At 44.0% G+C, this 18305-nt stretch overlaps 1 protein-coding gene across 4 annotated transcripts; it reads right to left on the reverse strand.

Annotated features, from left to right (window-relative positions):
* Positions 1 to 2689: 2689 nt before the first annotated feature.
* etv5a (ETS variant transcription factor 5a) lies at positions 2690 to 17069 on the reverse strand. 4 transcript variants are annotated; one of them, XM_050049457.1, is made up of 13 exons: positions 16932 to 17069; positions 13800 to 13936; positions 13550 to 13643; positions 13411 to 13458; positions 12816 to 12866; positions 10756 to 10879; positions 10371 to 10673; positions 9497 to 9816; positions 6926 to 6988; positions 6414 to 6482; positions 5660 to 5826; positions 5462 to 5563; positions 2690 to 4692 (listed from the first exon to the last, which is right to left on the reverse strand). In XM_050049457.1, the coding sequence occupies exons 2-13, from the start codon at positions 13845 to 13847 to the stop codon at positions 4462 to 4464; spliced, it is 1620 nt and encodes a 539-aa protein (XP_049905414.1). In that variant the 5' UTR covers positions 13848 to 13936; positions 16932 to 17069; the 3' UTR covers positions 2690 to 4461. The 4 variants fall into 4 exon arrangements, with proteins under 4 accessions (XP_049905414.1, XP_049905411.1, XP_049905413.1 ...); XM_050049454.1 differs by having other exon boundaries at positions 5456 to 5563; XM_050049456.1 differs by having other exon boundaries at positions 13550 to 13646.
* Between the last annotated feature and the right edge of the window lie 1236 nt (positions 17070 to 18305).

The following is an 18305-nucleotide window of genomic DNA, read 5'->3' on the forward strand; positions in this document are numbered from 1 at the left end:
GGAAACCCACGCTGACACAGGGAGAACGTGTGGGAGCACCTGGAGGAAACCCACACTGACACAGGGAGAACATGTGGGAGCACCTGGAGGAAACCCACGCTGACACAGGGAGAACATGCAAACTCTGCACAGAAGGGCTCCCCAAGTTTAATTCGTATTTGTAATATCAATAATTTATATAATAAAAAACATTGATACTTGGCACTGTGCAATGATACGTTATTCCTGCACGAAGATATCACAATACTTTGCCGTATCAATCTTCCCTCACCTCTGCTTTACATAGATACTGGACACATGTTAAAAAAATATTAATACCACGTCCATTTCTTCCGGAACAACACGAGGAAGTGGACTTTAGTTCAAATCTTGTTGTCAAGGTGTTTCCAAGGACCTGAGTGAACTTTCACGCTCAAACACTGGACAGTCTCAAGGTGTGTTTGTGACAGTGAAGCATTGTTCCATCTGAATCTGACAAGAGGACTGTGGGCGTCTCACAGCTGAGGTGTGAACATTCATATTTCAATTTCTACGATAATATGCATTTCTGCTGTTGTGTATTAATGAGGCTCTGCCCAGTAAACAAAAAGGAAAACATGCAGTGTTACAGCGATATTAACTTTATCTCCACTGTCTGAAGTGGACTCTTCTAAATTCCCCATGCTCAAAGAAAAGACAACACAAAGAGCAGTGTGGAGTAAAGTTTATCAAAAAAACAATGTGTTATGAGCGCTGGCAGCCTCGACACACACACACACACACACAATATGAGGGCAGGGCGCCTCCCATGAGCGCACTAAAAGGTCTTTTATAGCATTCAAAGGCACTCTGCTCTCTCAATCAATGGAAAGTTGCCTGCCAGGCTGCGTTACTGGAGACCAGAGCTCGGCTTTTACACTCTGTGGTTTGATGAGGCTCTGACTCAACACCAGGCAGAGTGCTGCAGGCTGGCCATCAAAACAAAGCCCCGGCCTAAAGCCTCACTGTCTTATCACACAGATCAGATACCGTCCCTCTACGTACTTCACTTAACAACACGGCGATATTCCAGGCCAAAAACACGCTGCCTCAGGGAAGCGGCTCAGATGTTGGGAAATCTTAGTGAGGTGATTAAATGAAACAAACATCACAAGACGGTTGTGAAACATCGCACAGCTCACAAATCACAAACAAGATAACACACAATCAGCTCAAACAGCCCTCAGTCAGATCCAACATGTGACATACAGTACATTTATACAGGTACTCCATTCTTAGATACTTATCAAACAGCTTTAGTTGTTTGTTGCTTTTCAGATTCAGATTTCACACACAAAATACTGTATATTATTACAGAACGACTCTGCAGCATATGAAGATTTAAAATGAGCTCCTTCTTGATAAACTACAGATTTTAAGTCCCACTAACATGATAAATAAAAGTCATCCAGTTATATAATAATGTAACACTGACGGGGGTCATTTAGCATCATGAGGCACAACCTGACACATTTTAGTTTTGGATAAATGTTATTAAAACGGTTTGAGATTTTTTTATTGTTTGTTTCTTTTATCCTAACAACTTGAACATCTCCAATTACACCAAGAAGTGCAGGAAGTGAAATTCTACACATGGGTGAGTGGGTGAATGGGTAAATAATAATAAAATTAAGCAGAACTGATCAACCATGAACCACAATTCTGTTACTGTATTGACTATTTCTCGCCTAAAATATCTTCAGAAACATATTTTAGTGCACTGTTTGGGTGTATAATGAGAACTTGTGAACGGGAAGTAGGCGCAACACAGCATTTGTGAAAACGGAGGCTGAAAATACTGAGGTTTAATGGTTAAATTAGGAAGCACTGATCAAATATAAACCAAGATTCTGTTACTATATTACCTATTTCATGTCTAAAATGTCCTCAGGATCATATTTTAGCTCATAGTTTGGGTGTAATATGATAACTTGTGAACAGGAAGTCAGGAATTGGGTGCAACATAGCATTTGTTTAAACAGAGATTGACAGTAAAACTAGGCAGTGCTGATCAAAAATGAACCAAGGTTCTGTCACTGTGTCGTCTATTTTGGTATGAAGTGTTTTCAGAAACATACTTTGTCTTACCGTTAAACTTCAGTTCCAGACTGTTTGTTACCAGCTGGCTGCCATTTTGTTTTCTTTTTCAAAACTTCACCCACCAGCAGGAGCTTTCATTGATGCGGTGCAGTGCATTCTGGTAGTTCTAAGTTTTCTACTTCTTGCACTTGAGCAAATGCCACAGCTCTTTTCCTGTTTTCTCTGATCATGTAGTTGATAAAAGTATTTGCGTCTCTCTGCTGCACAGACAGCCCAGACTTATCAGCAGACCGTCCCTCCAGCAGTGAAACATTTATTTAAGCACTAATTACAAACAACTACTGAAACATGGAGTGTTTCTTCTCGTACACAGCCAACCAGATGTTGCTCAGACACATTTTCCCTGCAGGTTAAAAGAGAGTAATCATTTACTCAGAAGTGTATCAGAAAGAGTCAGAAGAAGCATGTGACTCAGAAATCAGCCAGGTCAAGCACAGTGACTGCCAGACCACAGCAGCCAGTCAGCTGACTGACTGACTGTGAGCAGGAGGAGGAGGAGGAGGAGGAGGAGGAGGAGGAGCAGGAGGAGGAGGGGTGGAGAGGATGATGAAACACACCAGGACTGCAGGCAGTGAAGCATAAAGGACCGTTTATTGTACCCAGTACAGATTATCATAAACTCAGCCGTGTGAGAAACACATTGTGGGGGGGGGGGGGGGGGGGACTGAAGCCTATACAAGTGCAGACAATCCCTGTGCCCGGGCTGGATCCCATAATATAATGTGTGTCTTCACCGTGGCCTTTGGTGGAACTCCGGCCTTTGCACACACACTCACACTTTACAGGCAAGATAATAACATCTTCTCATCCATTCTCCAGAGGCCTCTTAAAGAAACAGTCTGCAGTAGTAGCATCAAGAGGGTTTGAGATTGGTTTTTAAAAAGGTACATGTCTATTAGAGCCAGAACTATACAGCTTATACATTAAAATCAAAACAAATGCAGCCTTATAGCAAAAATATATACTTTATATATGTTTGTCTTCACCCCCATTCAGAAACATAGATAATGAACACAAAAAAAATGCAGAGAATATCACAAATATCTTCTTTGTCCAAAGACAGTAAAGCGATATGTTAGTGGACACAGTCTGGACTGATTACACCATGCAAAGAGAAGCCTCCAGTTGACAACTTGTGACTGGCAGAGAGGTGTCCAAGAGAAGGTGTCCAAATTTCACCTTTTGTTTTGTTTTTTTGCATGCAACATCCTGATGCTCCTGCCATACTGGTGCATCAGAGGAACTAGTACACTGCCAAGGAAACATTAAGCACCCAGACAGAAATACAAAAAGGAGGAGCAACGTGACCATTTATCATACAGAATAACTTTTATGAAGTATCAGCGCCTCTGGGGAAAATATGTATGGATGTATCCCTTTTGAAATGGAGGAGATGGGAGTGCTGACCATCTCTGAACTTGTAGCGATAAAAGGACCCAGCAGTGATGAACAGACATGAGAGGAGGGTACTGTATAGACTGTGGGCTCCTACCGTGGGGTGCAGTCTCTAAAGGGAAGCAGATACAATCTCTTACGACAATTAAAGAACGGAACATTTACACGAGAGAGCAGCCCGACCGACTAGCCTGAAATACAGCAACGCCCCAGAAACCTGAGAGTTCTGGGTCTCTAAAGTCAACAAAACTGTAAAACAGCTGGCATATTTAAACAAAAGAAAAGTGTACTTCTATCTACAGAAAACAAACTGATCTGTGGGTTTAGAATATGTCGTGTGTTGTTTTTTTGTCAATCCGTTTTTGCAAATTAAAGCCCTTTCACGGATCTCGTAGTTCAGATGTGGTGACATGAAAATGGGGGGACCCAAAAGGCAACTATAGAATAGTGCTGCATTTCGAATATCTCGTCAGATTTGTTTTGACTCAGTTGGTTACTTGATTGTTTTTTAAGAAAAGCAGATTGTCACAAAATCAGAAATGCAACAACTCTTGCAGTCTCGTACAAACAGGGGGTTGTGTCAGTTCTTTTAAAGTTGGTGGCGTGTGGCCTCGCTTTCATTTGGTCTCCATAGCAACAGCAGCCCCTTGCAGTCCAGTTCACCCTCGCTGGTTTCACAACCCTCTCTCTCTCATACGATGGCGCGGTAGAAGAGCTGTCGCAGGCGTTTTTTCCCTCATTCATTCTTAGCTTGGGAGCTTTACAGAGTTTTATGAAGGTTTTCCAGGGAGCAGGAGAGGAAACCACGAAGGAGCAGAGCGCGAGGGTTTTTTTCCTTTCCAAGCAGCTCAGCAGTTCCAGCTCTGGATTTTAAGAGTGGGGCGTCGAGAACTTTTTGGGAGTGTCTGCGTGTACGTGTATGTTGTGCGTCAGGACTCCGCTGCTCGTTTAGTAGCCGTAGCCGTCCGGGAAGGGCAAGCCTGCCACGCACTGCTCCCCACCGTCCAGCAGGTAGGGAGCGTTTTCCTCGTAGTGGGTGAGGGGCACGGTGTCGTCGTCCAGCCCCGGCAGGCTGTCCGGGTCGACCTTCAGGTTGGGCCTCTGGTTGTCGGGGAAGGCCATGGAGAAGAGAGCCTCGGGGTCGCACACAAACTTGTACACGTACCTCTCACCAGCCACCTGAGAGACAAAACAAAAGACGTTACCTCACATATGAAACCCTCCGACTGAAGTTCAGTGTTTCATACCTGGAAAGTTTTTCTGTAAGTTTTGTGTCGAAGTGACGAATGGGAGCAACAATTTTTAACTAGTCCAGTATTGAGTGAGACCGTTGTGGCTGACAGGGGTGAAACAGGCTGCAATGAAACCATGTGGGGCATTTGTTCAGTACCAATTTATGTTTTTGTCACTGACAGGCTCAGGTTATTATTATAAGTGTCAGACACCTACAGTAACAGTCTGAGCCTGTCAGTGGCAAACACAAAGACTATTAGTGGACATAAACTGACGATGCACAACTGCCCAGAGCGGTTAAGTTGTAGCCAATTTAAAAAAATCTTGTTCCTGTTACTCACTTGGACACAAAAAAACATCCAGGTTGAAAAATACCAACCCTATAACATTATATATTTAAATGTAATTTCTTTTGCAGAATAGTCTGATCTCAAGACTGATCCACCTCAAACTGAGACAAATTCTCTTTGTTCATGGTTGAAATCTGAACATTACACATAAACAGACTAATATCTTTGGGAGAAGACGAGGCCTGCAGGCTGGTTTTCACTGCGACTACTTAGCCTCTGGCTGAGATAAGACTCTACATCAGAGCACCCCCCTGTCGCTGTAATCCATTATCACTATCTGGACTGTTTTATCCCCCACGCAGCACAATGTCACTGAGGGAGGAGGGCGGAGGGAGAGAAAGGAAAATGGGTTAACGTGCCTTTACCTTCTGCATGATGCCCTTCTCGTAGTAGTAACGCAGCGAGCGGCTCAGCTTGTCGTAGTTCATGGCCGGTCTGTTCTTCTGAATGCCCCAGCGACGAGCCACCTGTGACACAAGACACACAAACAGATATTAGCTACAGAGAATTCGTATGTAGGAAACTTGTAATCAAAGGATGAGAACTGGACAGTGGGGACCGACCTCCTCAGGCTCAATGAGTTTGAACTCCATGCCGCGACCAGTCCAGGCGATGAAGTGGCCGTTGGCTGGGTCATCCAGTAATGTGACCAAGAACTGCCAGAGCTGCAGAGAGCCGCGGCGCTGGTAGGGAGGTCCGTCCCGATAGACAGGCTCCTGTTTGATTTTAGCTGTGAGCAGAAGAAGAGCAGCAGAAGAAGAGAGTGGAGAGAAGTAAAGAAGGAGGCAGAAGGAGAAAGAGAGAGGATAAAGTGTCAGTCAGCACTGTACTCCACCACGACCGCAGTGTGGTGAGACATTCCTGCCAGATGGTGACTGTGAAGTGGACTAGCTGTTCATTATGCACTGTGAGCAGTCAGAGGACTGGACTCAGCCCACAGCAGATAACTTTACAGACAGACAGTATTCTGTACTTTCCGTTACTGTTGGGGATCAGGAAAATATGATTTGCCTTTTGGTGTTCCTCAGGGAAGCTGTCTTGGTCCCCTATTGTTTCTTTCATAAGGTTATATCATCAGGGAACATTAACGTAATTTTCTACAGTTTTATAGTTACTATTAAAAAATTATTAAAATCATATTTTTTTCATGTGATTGCATTCACCCAAGGAAAATGCCATTGTTAACAGTCTGGCACTTTTTTATAAAATTTATTTTACTAAAGAAAATTGCTTTCAATAAACATTTTGTATAATTACTTAAGCACCATTTTGGGGTTTTTACATTGACTTTTTTCAACATTATTTTATCAGTCTTACCTTCTAATCTTTCAGGGACCACACAGGTGTCGTCAAAGTACAGCTGAGGATCTCTGTCGAAGGAGAAACCTGAAATTGACAACAAGAAAGAAACACACCATGAATCAGACGAAGGTGGAGCAGCAGATACAGCGTGAGAAACAGGGTTTTTTCTCCCTGACATAAAGGCCAGTGACCACGTCCACCCCCTGAGATCCAAACTGCATGCAAAGCAATAAAGCTGGGCAGCTTCCCAAGAGTGGAAGCTCGTATTGTGCGAGGCGTCTGCCAGCTGCTGATGTGAGAAATGTACTGTATGTGTGGAGCAGCTACACACAGCACATCCACAGAATCACTTCCCCCTTGAGCTGTCATTTCAATGCTGCTGACCGCTATTCTTTCACCCAGCTATCACCGACGCCGAGCCTTCAGCAGCTCAATAAGTCACAGGGCTCAGGGTCACAGAGGATGGACCTCGCTAATGAGATAATTCAAACATCTGAGATGTATAAAGACAAAAGGAGACAACTTACTTTCATGGTTATTTTGGTAGAAGCTCCCCGCTCTCCCAAACGATGACTGACAGTTAGGCACTTCTGTAAACAAAGAAGATGGGGGTGTAAATTTAGACCAGAGACATCCTCACTGTCATATCAAATGTGTAATGCATCAAAATCCACATCGCAGCTGACAGATATATTTGGATCACTGCCACTGTGTACAAAGATACACAGCTTTGATACTTATCTGCTCCGTGAGGAGACATTCAGTCCAAGATATATCAGTGTCACACTGATTAAAGACTGTCTACAGGTATCAGACAGTTAAATTCATTGCTCTCTAAGACAGCTTCAACATCATATTCAATCAGATTTCAGTCTTTATTTTCTCATCCGAGAGTTGCAGGTGTTGCCTATCATGCACTAAAATTTGAAAAGACGTTTTTAAAGGCTTAAGTCTGACATCCTCTCACATCTGAAGGCACTGTGAATTTTTTTGTCACATGCAATAAGATTTGGGACTGGGGATCTGGCATGGTCAATATTTGCAAGACTACTGCTAGATTCCTTCTGAGTGTTTCCCATCCTGCTCCTGGTGTAAAGTATTACACCAAACTACCTTTAAAAAATACAACATTTTAACAATTCCTTATGTGTCCACAGTAACACACAACTCTAGAAACACAAGATAAAGGGCCTAATATGTCGACGGTGTATTTGTCGATTCTGCATCAAAATAATCTGTAAAAGAGAAGATATATTTGCGTATCAGCTTTACATTTAGAAAATGTTTTGCCTCAGTTTGCTACCAGACGCCATTGGATAGCTGCACTATTTCAGTGGGAGAAGACTGTGGGAATGAGAGGCAAACTAATTCCTCACTACCATATGTTCACGTCATTGAACCACATGTGTTAGGTTAACCTACATTTTGCCAACAGGTATTGAAATTATAGAATAATAAGACAATCTTGGTTCGGTGGAAGGTTTGTAACATCAGAAACATGAAAAGAAAAGACAGTTGACCTATTTTTGACCCAAAAAAAAGCCCATAAATAAATAAAAAATTTAAAACAAAACATGGATGAAAGAAAATTTCTAAAACCTCACAAATTCAAATTTCAGACTATTTAAAAAAATTATTTAATTTATAAAAAATTAGGTCGTAAATAAAAGGGTCAGTACACATCTGCAGCTTCAACCGTGCCAGAAAAATGCCCAATCCCCAAACACACACATAAACACACACCTCGGTGTGGACTAAAGCCCAGACCAGAGCACACTGCACAGCGCACAACATCCCTCGCATGTCCACCAAGCCTTTAAATAAGATTAGCACCATGGACGCTGTATTAAATCTCAATGACAATCGAGTTACGCCAGTCCTCCCCCTCAGGGGTCAAGGCCTGTCTTCCGTTCACAGTGTCTCTGCAGTGCGTACCAACCGTCTCCAACCCCCATCCATTATTCTGTTTCCTGTCTGCTGATAAGACAACCAGAGATCAATCTTGAGCAAGTGTTTCCTCAAGTCTCTGTCTCCTCTTGTCCTCACTTAAAGGAAGGAGTCTGCAGGAAGCAGTCGTTGTTGTTGAGTCACACGGGGCGAGTACAGAAAGACCGAATCAAACAACAGCTTTGGGAACTTATGTGACGAGTGCTGATATGGTGACATATGGATTCAAGCTGTGGCTTCACATCGACATAAATGGCTTTGTCCCTGTCTGCAGACCACCGACGCTGCGGTAACAATATGTTCCGTGTCAGTATGCCGAACATGCACCTCTTCCATCCATCTAGAGATACTAGGCCTCCGTGACGTAGGTATTTAAAAGGCCATAAGAAGCTAAGAGGATTTGTCATTACATCACTGCCCGGCCAGCCGGTCACCCACCAGGCAGAGAAGAAATGAGAGCGTATGAGTGAGCGAGAAAAGATTAACAAAAAAAAAAAAAAGTTGCAGAGTTTCAGGAAATGTTAATGCAACAGAGCAGGAACAACAGCTGGGCGTGTGGGCGTTGGGATCAAACAATGCTCCGACAGTCGCTCAGGCTTGTTTGATTTAAGCCCAGCGAGTAAACAGCATCTCTGCCATGACTGTTTGACGAGGCTTTTTCTGAGAGGACTGGCACCATTTGGCCTCTTGTGTATTCTGTAAAACCCAAGTTGAGGATTTCCAGGTTCTTACAATCGAGTCGCTGTGCTGCGGGTCACTAAGTCCTCTGAGGGCACTGGCCTAGATCTATTTCAGGTAAGCTCAGTGAACAGGTTCTCCGCACCTGGCTGGATGACCCATTTACTTTTGCCCTTGGAGGCTTAGGCTGAGCTGAAACACCCACTTTTACTTTACTGGCGTGACTCTGGAGGAATGATGCAGATTAGGCTTTGAGAGGGAGAGTGTGTGTGAAATGAGCACCTGTGCGCTCAGGCCTCGGCTGCAGCGTGCTAAAACTCACAGGCGTGTGTTAGTGCCCAGAACAAACATGGCCAGGCACATTCCTCACCCTCTGCCCGCTCTACTTTCACACAGCCCGAGGCAGTCACTCTCACACAGCTAACAACGGACTTCAGCGCTGAGACACAGATACACAGATCGTCTCCACTCACCAGAATCGAAGCAGAAGTCACGAGGCTCCTGCTTGATGGCCATGGGGTGGAACGCAGCCTGACGCGGGGGGCCCTGGGGTGGACCTGGGGGGCCCATGGTGGGGACGCCCTGCTCTGTGTATCGTGGGTCGATGAGTTCTTGCTTGAACCCCTGGGGTGGCACAGCTACCAATGGCTCTGACATCTGGCGGTGGTACGGTGGCCGGCCGTCACGTGGCAGGCTGTTGTTGCTGCTGGGAGGCTGGGGCATGAACTGGGGGCGCCCTTGACTCTCTGACGGGGGGAAAGGTAGACATGGCTCTGACATCTGCCGCTGGAACCTGAAGATGGGGAGAAAGCAGCAAATTAATGTGGATGAGACTCAAAAGGAAACAATGCTAATAAAGAAACTCTCACATCCCTTTTTCTACCAAAACGGGACAGGTTCCGTTGCCGTTTGTGCATTTCATTTTGAACCATTTGAACATTTCAACCAAAACATACATTATTACAGAACCTGAAAAGTTGGTTCCTTGCTGGAACCAAACAGATAGCAGGGTTTAGCAGAGCTAACGTTAGCTTGAGAAGGAAACAAACATTTGTTTGCATACAAGTTTGTCAAAATTATAATCCAAACACAAGTCAAATAGCACTGATGTCTCTAGGATATGTGGTTTTCTATCCCCCCAAAAAAGGGTGCGAACTTTTGCAAAGCACCTGAATGCACCTATCGGCATGTGCAGCTAGTTGGAGGCAAGAAAGTTTGTTGAGTGAGTCAAGCTAACACGTGCTTTGTGTATCTGCAAATGCCTGGGAAGTTTGTGGTTCCAACCGGTGCAGGAACCAGAGCTAACAAACAGCCCAGGCCCACATGAAGAGGTCGGACTGTGCTCACCTGTGCTCAGGTGTGAAGCTGTTGGCATCCTGGTTGATTGGTGCACACGGCACGGCGAAGGGCGGGCTGTGGCTGTGGACTGGGAGTGCTTGCTGGTTGGGAGAGCCTGTGCTTGCCGTGATAGGCTGCTGTATGTGCACTGGACGCGGCCCTGGGGTCGGGTTGGCTACATGGGGGTGAGGAGGGGGGGTCTGCTCACTCAGTGGGTGCGTCCCTGCTGTGCTGGTGGGGCCGCAAGGAGAGACGGGCGTCGAGGGGGGAGTTAATGGCTTGAACCCAGGAGTGGGCTTCCTGTCACAGGCACTGTGGGCACAAACACACACGGTCAGAACTCCTGATGATCGATACTGGTGGCTGCTGTCTGATGTAATTACCCTCTACATACCTGTAGCTGTAAAGGCACTTCTCTCCGTAGGGCATGGGACTCCTGTCCTGGCGACAGGGAGAAAACTCTTTGGAGGGAGTCAGCTCTCGTTTGATCTTGGCTGGCGGCGGGCCATGAAACATCACTGGATGGGAAGGAGACGCAGAGAGAAACAGCACAATTGAGTGCATTAGATAAACTCCAGATCTCACCTAATTGAAGCCATAAACAGAAGTGCAGCAGTTATCTTAACCACATTTGGAACTGATGGATAAATGGACGTATGGACAACGTCTGTGTATTCCCTCGACTGACAGAGCCACTTAGCAGCAATTTATCATCCGCCCTAATGATGCTCGACTCCAGGCTCTGAAAACAAACCATCTATCCGCCACTGCTAGGTAGCACGATACTAACTGCACTACACACACAAAAGCTATCAAACTTCTCGTCTGATTCCCATTAGGCCGGGCCAATACCAATACTCATGAATCAGTGTGGCTGTAATCTAATGGCGGTGAATGATTTTCTTCTCCCGTGCTGTAACCATTAGACACTAGCTGTAGCTTTCTGCGTATCGGCTGCAGTTTCCGGGGCGCCACATAATAGCCAGGCAGAAACTGGATCCCTTGGCACAGAGGGGCGGGAGCCAAATAAATCACCCGTGGTGCTGATGGACCAAAGCGGAGCTACAATGGGCACGTGAGCTCGGCCGTGTGCGCTGTGAAACCTAATGGCTCGAGTGAGACTCCTCGCACTGAGGGAAAAGTAAATAATGGGGAGATTAGGCGTCTTTTCTTACTCCGGGCTGCAAGTGAGTGGATTATAGAACAAGCACCCTACATGCAGACTCCTCTCCTGCACCATCTGAGCTGAAACACAACCACCACACACACTCCAAAACAAACACAGTTCGAGCTCAGGTCAGTGAGACGATGCTTCACCCCATGTGATGTCCTACTGACTGCAGCTCTTATCTGAATATCTGCTTTTAGGCAACTTGTGTGAGAGAGCGGCCTGCAGCCTGGCAACAGAAGCAAACTCACTGCTCTGTATCTCACACACTCCCACAAACACACACACACACAGAACTGACAGCACAAGGTCAAGGACTTCACCACAACGGCACTTTACAATGAGCTGACTGTATCCAGTTTATGCACACAACCTTGGATGGCGCCCTCCGTAAAAACACATACATGTCACTGCATCAACCACAATAATACGTTACAGCAGCAGAGGCTAGTGGTCAGTTTGCAGCTCGCCGCGCCACATTAACCAAGATTTAAAAGGCTGACAACGACAGGCAGCAACCACACCCTGTCTCCACCTCCTACGCATCAGACGAAAACATAAACTCAGAAAGACAGAAGGGAGGAGGGGGGAGTGTAAAACGCTCCGTTGGGGATAATTCAAACATATCCCTGGGCTGCAGCCTGAAGGCGGCGTGCAGCCGAGACAAACAGGAGGCTGCGTGGAGAAGTTTAGGGGGCCGCGTTTGGCAGTTTGGGGGAGCAGGACTGAAAAGAGGCAGCTCTGAAAACTGCCCTATCCACTGGAATCTAGCCCACTTCAGCAGCAGGGCCTGAGTGCGGGAAAGTGTGAAATCAGATTAGGAGCTTGGCTCATGTGATGCCCCATGCCAATCGGCTGATTAAACTCAAAATGGAGGAGAGGGAGGGAGGAGGGGGAGGGAGAGCAGCCTTTCCCAGAGCTGTGTTTTGAAGACGAAGAATGGTGTTTGTCCTCGACAGGATGAAGAAATTTCGATAAAAGAAAAGGTGGACATGTGGTCAGGGACAGTCGAGAAAGAGCTTTTTTTTCCTCACAGCAAAAAGAAGCAGTTTTTAAGCTGTGAAATTTTATGGTGCAGTGCTGCAAAAACAGAGCTTGATTTCCAGCTCCTAGTGCCCCCGCTACTTGAATCTCTGCCCAAATCAGACAAGAACCAGGCTGGGCTACAACATCCTCATCATGACCGGGTTTGACTGATGGAAAAAAGCTGAATCTGTGCAGGACACACACACACACACACACACACTCACATTATCAGTGATGAACAATCAAAATCAGGTACTCACAGCTATCCGACTGGAAATCTGGGACAAACTGTTCGTCATCAGGCACCTGGGCTGTAGAGACAGGAGAACGTTTCACACGTGAGAAAAAAAAAAAAAAAATCAAGCACATTTAATCCGTCGCCAACATCCTCTGTGTGCCCGAAAAAGAGTGCACGTAAAGGGAAACAAAAGCAAATAAAGGAGAAAAATAATCTGCTGGAAACTGGTTTATTTCAGATTTTTAGATGTAATCAAACCAAAAAATGAGAGACAGCGTGCAACTGCCAAAAAGCTTCTCTAAGGTGAGATAAAGGGGGTCGTGGTCAGCAGTTTCTCATGCAGAGGACTTTGCTCTTCTTGCTCTGGTTGCTAACACAAAAAAGCAACATTTCACATTCTCATCAGGTTAATCTTTAATCTGAAATCTTGCCCAATTTCATCCTGTTCACCATTTGGAAAACCAATTTACTGAGAGATAAGTTTCCTCACTAAAGTTTAACTGTCACTAAATAATTCAACTGGGATGATTCTGCAGTGCTGAACAGATGGAGGACTTTGTCGAGACGTGGAGCAGCGGAAAACACATTTTAATGTAGAAAATAAACATATAACTCACCTTCTGCGATCCAGATCTCCTGCAGCTGACTGAGGTCCTGGAAGAGTTCTGAAAGCCAACAAGTCAAAGACAGTGAGGACAGGTTGTCCATAACTGAACTGCAGTATTATAGATGCACTGTTTGCATCAACAACGTTACCTTCCGTGTCCTGGGCGAGTTCTGTGTCCACAAACTTCCTTTTCCTGTCGTTCAGAGGCCTGTTGTGAGATGGTTCCTCCACGTGAGACTTGTGCTGCTGAAGAAGAAGAAGAAGAAGAGGAAATGTCACTTCACCTCCCAGAGGACTGTGTCAGTGTGTTATTAAGTCATCTATGGTGACCACATGGGCGTGAATCCATAGATGTGATGATGTGTTTGAGGCTGGAGTGTGTGTGATGTGTACACTTACACTGGGTGGGACCATAAATGGGACTTGCTGGTCGTAGAATCCGTCCATGTTATCAGGGTGACTGGGGGGCTCAGATATTGGGGGGAGGGGGAGGTGTTCGCTTTAAAGCGACAGCGCTCGGGTCACTCTGCGGGTCACTGGGAAACACAAGATGAGAAACTTACAGTAAACATCCATTTCATGCTGTGATAACATACAGCAATAAAAATGTTTTTAGCCGTTATAGAGGACAAATAACAGATTTTAGTGTCGTCAAACATTTTTGGTTTATTGATTCTGAATATTGGAGACGGTTTTAATGCTCATGTTCCACAGTATCGATACACCGGTACCTGCTATGCTTCACGTTCTCTCTTATTATTAATGTTTGCTGCAGTCTCTGCTCCCACAGGGTTCACACTGATCCTTAACAAGTTTAAAAGGCATTAAATGTATTCATCTAAAACTAAGGCCTGAAAATGTCTTCAACAAATATTTAAAAAAAACTAGTAGTACTAGTTTCGTGATTTTCCCCCCCTGCCTTTGCATTATACAATCCAAAAATAAAAGGTAACTTAACCCTCTGAAGCCTGGATCAACATCTGCTCACTTGCGCTGCGTTCAGGCACCTTTCACAATCATTTGAACCTTTGAAACCTGAGCACATCTGCAACGTGAACAAAAGGCAACGAGCAAGAAACATGACAAGAAAATGACCTAAAAATTAAATTTTTAAAAAGACAGAGGGAGAAAACTATAAGAAAGTTATTTTTAAAAAGGGGGGGGGGGGGGGGGGATGCCCAGAAAAAAATATTAATATAAAATTATAATTATATTTTGTGTTTTACTTGTTTTTTTTAATTTTCAGGTAATTTTCTTGCAAATTTTGACTGTTTTTTTTCCTCCTCTATTTATTTAGCTAATTATGTTGCTCGTTGCCTTCTTCCCATGTTTTTGAAAAATGAATCAAGCCAATTTGCTCATGTTTACAAAAAAAAAAGTTAACCAAATGCCTCTGGCACTGGTGTCACCAAGAAGTTTTATGGTAAACTAAATGTTTGGGGGAAAATTCTCCCTCACCCTAACTAACATTCCCTTTATTTATTATTTGTAAAACTGATCTTTATTTTAATACGAGTGGTATTTTTTTAAAAAAAAAAGAAGCCTTAAATCACCCTTGCCTTAAGTTATAGGAACACTGTACTGATTAAGAGAAACAAGTTGTCTTACACAGTACAATTTTACATGCAACGGCTTCATGTAGCATTTTCTACACTATTTATTTCAAGTTTTATGAACGATTATGTCATCTGCAGTTTGTTTTATTGTCTAGTTGGCACCTGATCAGATGTAGATTAAATCTCACTGTATATTCTTTGTACAGTGGCTATAAAGGCTTTCTCTTCTAGCCTTGTTATATTTATTTTTGATTGAAAATTTGGTATCAAAAACCATTTTCCAAGGCACTGTATCAGCGCTAGAGTTCCAGTATTTTAACAGACCTCAGTATTAACTGCAACAGAAACTAAATAGTGTGTCAGAGGGGTCGTGATTCTCTTCTCCTGTCATGTCTAATGTGTTTAATGTGTTTAAGCACTGGTGCTCTGCATCATATTCTGATGCTGTAACAAGGCCACCGTCTCCTCCCAGCACCTTTATTTAACCAACAAACAGCTCTTTGAACCAAGCCGTGCTGCACATTGTAAACACACAGTCATCATGGAGCATGTAATACAGTTATATAAGCCACGCTCACTGGCCATCTGTGGGCACTATGCTCCACTGTAATCTGCTCCCAGAGTAAAAAGATCCAGAGATGTGAGTCCAGCTCTTCAGAGTGTGTCTACAGTCTGTGACCGTGCACTAAGACGCAAAGCCTCCAAACAAGATAGAAAACAGCGCCGTCACAGAGCTGATTAGAGTCTGGCAGGAGATGCTGCTGGTGACAGTGATGCTGCTGCAACTTGCACAACTCCCTGCCCCCCCCCCCCCCCCACAATACTATAAAGTCAGAAACACTACTAACAACTGAAGTTCCCCTTTAGACAACAATAACACTAAACCACTAGCACTGCCCTCCATTCTCACATCTCCCTGAGCGGAGTGATATGACTCACTCCTCCATCTCCTGTTAATGGATGACGAATACAGATAGCTGCTGGGCAATAATTACAGGCGCCGAGCACATATTACACTGACAACATCAGGACTCACTGTACCCGCCTCTTTGTGGAGCATATGGTCACAAAGCACGTCGAGCAAGAGTTGGAAGTTAGTTTATTGGCTCTGTTCTTAAATTCACTCATAGTAAGTCAAATAAAGGGCGGGCCTTGAACGCAACATGTCAGGTTTTACAGATATGCGTCTAACTCTGACGCAAAAACCTGCTTTAATTAAAAATACACATGTACAGTATCAACACACTCATGATATATGACAGCAGAGTCAACTACTTGTTCATGATTAGGCTGAACCCCAGGGCAAATACACACATTTTCACCATACAGTCCCTAAACGCACCAAAACTAGGCAAAGTTCACCACAACACTCAGCCGATAGTTTTCACTACATCGATACAGACATTCGGGTTCAAAAAAGTCAACATGCAAACTTGATTTCTAAGCAACTCAACTTTCATTAGTAAAATTAGCTCATTTTCAGTTGGAGTTCTGCTCCAGCCGAGCCTGAGGGGGGCCGCCGCCGCTGGGGGACGGAGATCACCCGACACCCCCTGCCTGCCGCCGCCTCCCCCCTCCACACTCCTCCTCCACCTCCTCCCCGCCCTTCCCCCACCCATCCCTCCCTTGTTTTTCTCAATGAAGTGAAACTCGACCCGTGTGGAAACAGAGGAAGGAAAAAAACGGCCCGTCCATTCATAAAAAAAAAAAAAAAAAAATCACAAACAGTCGCCTGATAAACTCACGCAACATCCACGCAGATAAAACACGAGCCGAACACTAAACTGCGCTGAAACACGACACTCGGCGCAAATTCCACGCAGATAGCAGCAGATATAAAATGGTTGACAAAGTAAATATCTTTAAATAAGATGGCGTTGCGCTGGTTTGTAGTCTAAAACAGCTTTAGGGAATTCTCTCGCCGTTAAAACGCTCCGTAAAGCAAGTTTCCGGTTAAATAAACATGTCCGCTCACCTTGTCCGTGTGTGTCGACGTCCTCCGCACCGACAGAATACGGTATTAATATCCACAAATACAAAAACAACGTGTTGTTAGTCGCGTAATGGTCTGCGCACTGATTCACTGATGCGCCTCCGTCGACTCACAAAACTTGACTGAGCTTTTCGTTAATGGCCCGCTCGCTTTTCCCCTGGGCTCGAGCGGCACGCAGAGACACGCTCTGATTGGTGCATGGAGCCTGTCCGTCAAGCGAGCAGCCAATGGCGCGTCCGCAGCTGATGAATTATGCATGAGGCTCCGTTTGGCCAATCACAGCGCAGCAGTGGCCTATTTTTATGAATGGCTGGATTTCATTCACATTTTTTTCAGACATCAATGCCAAGTAGTGTTTGTTAAAGGGCCAGCTGCAGTGGAAATGTACTCCGCATCACGCCGACTCTCTCTGGACCGTAATGATAGACTATTACACCGCCAGAACAAATTGGATTTAAACGGTGTTATTGGCTCTGACACCGGAGTTATTAGAGTTAATTTTAACAGCGTGGTATTGTGACAGGAGAGTGACACAAGTGACTGAGAATAAAGTGCATGATAAAGAAGGAAATGAAAGAAAAGAATGATCATAACGAAATAACACAGAGACTGGTTCAGTGCAAGACGCTCGACAAGCACCAACAATAAATGTGTATGTATGAATAATGATAATAATAATAATAATAATAATAATAATAATAACACAATTCACATATTTTTATATTCCTAAAACTTTACAAACTATCTTTACACATAATGCAAATGCTTTGATATTTTACATACTTAACATGTTTAGTCTAATACACATATTTCTACATCTCTACAACCTTACATGCAGCATTATGCACTTTTGTTATATTTTTAAATACTTAAGATAAAACATAAATTTCTAAAACTTTACACCCTCGTTTTATACAGTGTAGCATCATGCACATGTGTCTTTATATTTTCACACACTTTACATACTTAGCATGCTACCGATAGCCCATTTTTAAAAGAATATTTTTACATACGGTGTTAAACATTGTAGCATGATGTCCATATTTTTAGATTTTTACATACTTATTATTTCTTTTGTCATATAATTCTCTGTGTATCAAAGCAACTGTTACGTATCACAGTTTCCCCCAATGGTTAATAAAGTATTTCTGATTTGATGAAAAGTCTCTATTTTTTTCCTTTATTATTTGGATTTTTCACATTTATTCATTCATTTAAATGTTCACTGACTGTATATATTGTCTGTTTATTTCATTTATTTCCAACATTCAGGTCTACATTTTTGTTTTAAGGAGCTAAAAGTACCCACATGTATGAATATTGAATCTAAAAATAATTTTATCAGGCTATAAACTA

Source organism: Epinephelus moara, chromosome 7 (genome assembly GCF_006386435.1).
Source record: "Epinephelus moara isolate mb chromosome 7, YSFRI_EMoa_1.0, whole genome shotgun sequence".
In the NCBI taxonomy this organism is placed as follows: domain Eukaryota; kingdom Metazoa; phylum Chordata; class Actinopteri; order Perciformes; family Serranidae; genus Epinephelus; species Epinephelus moara.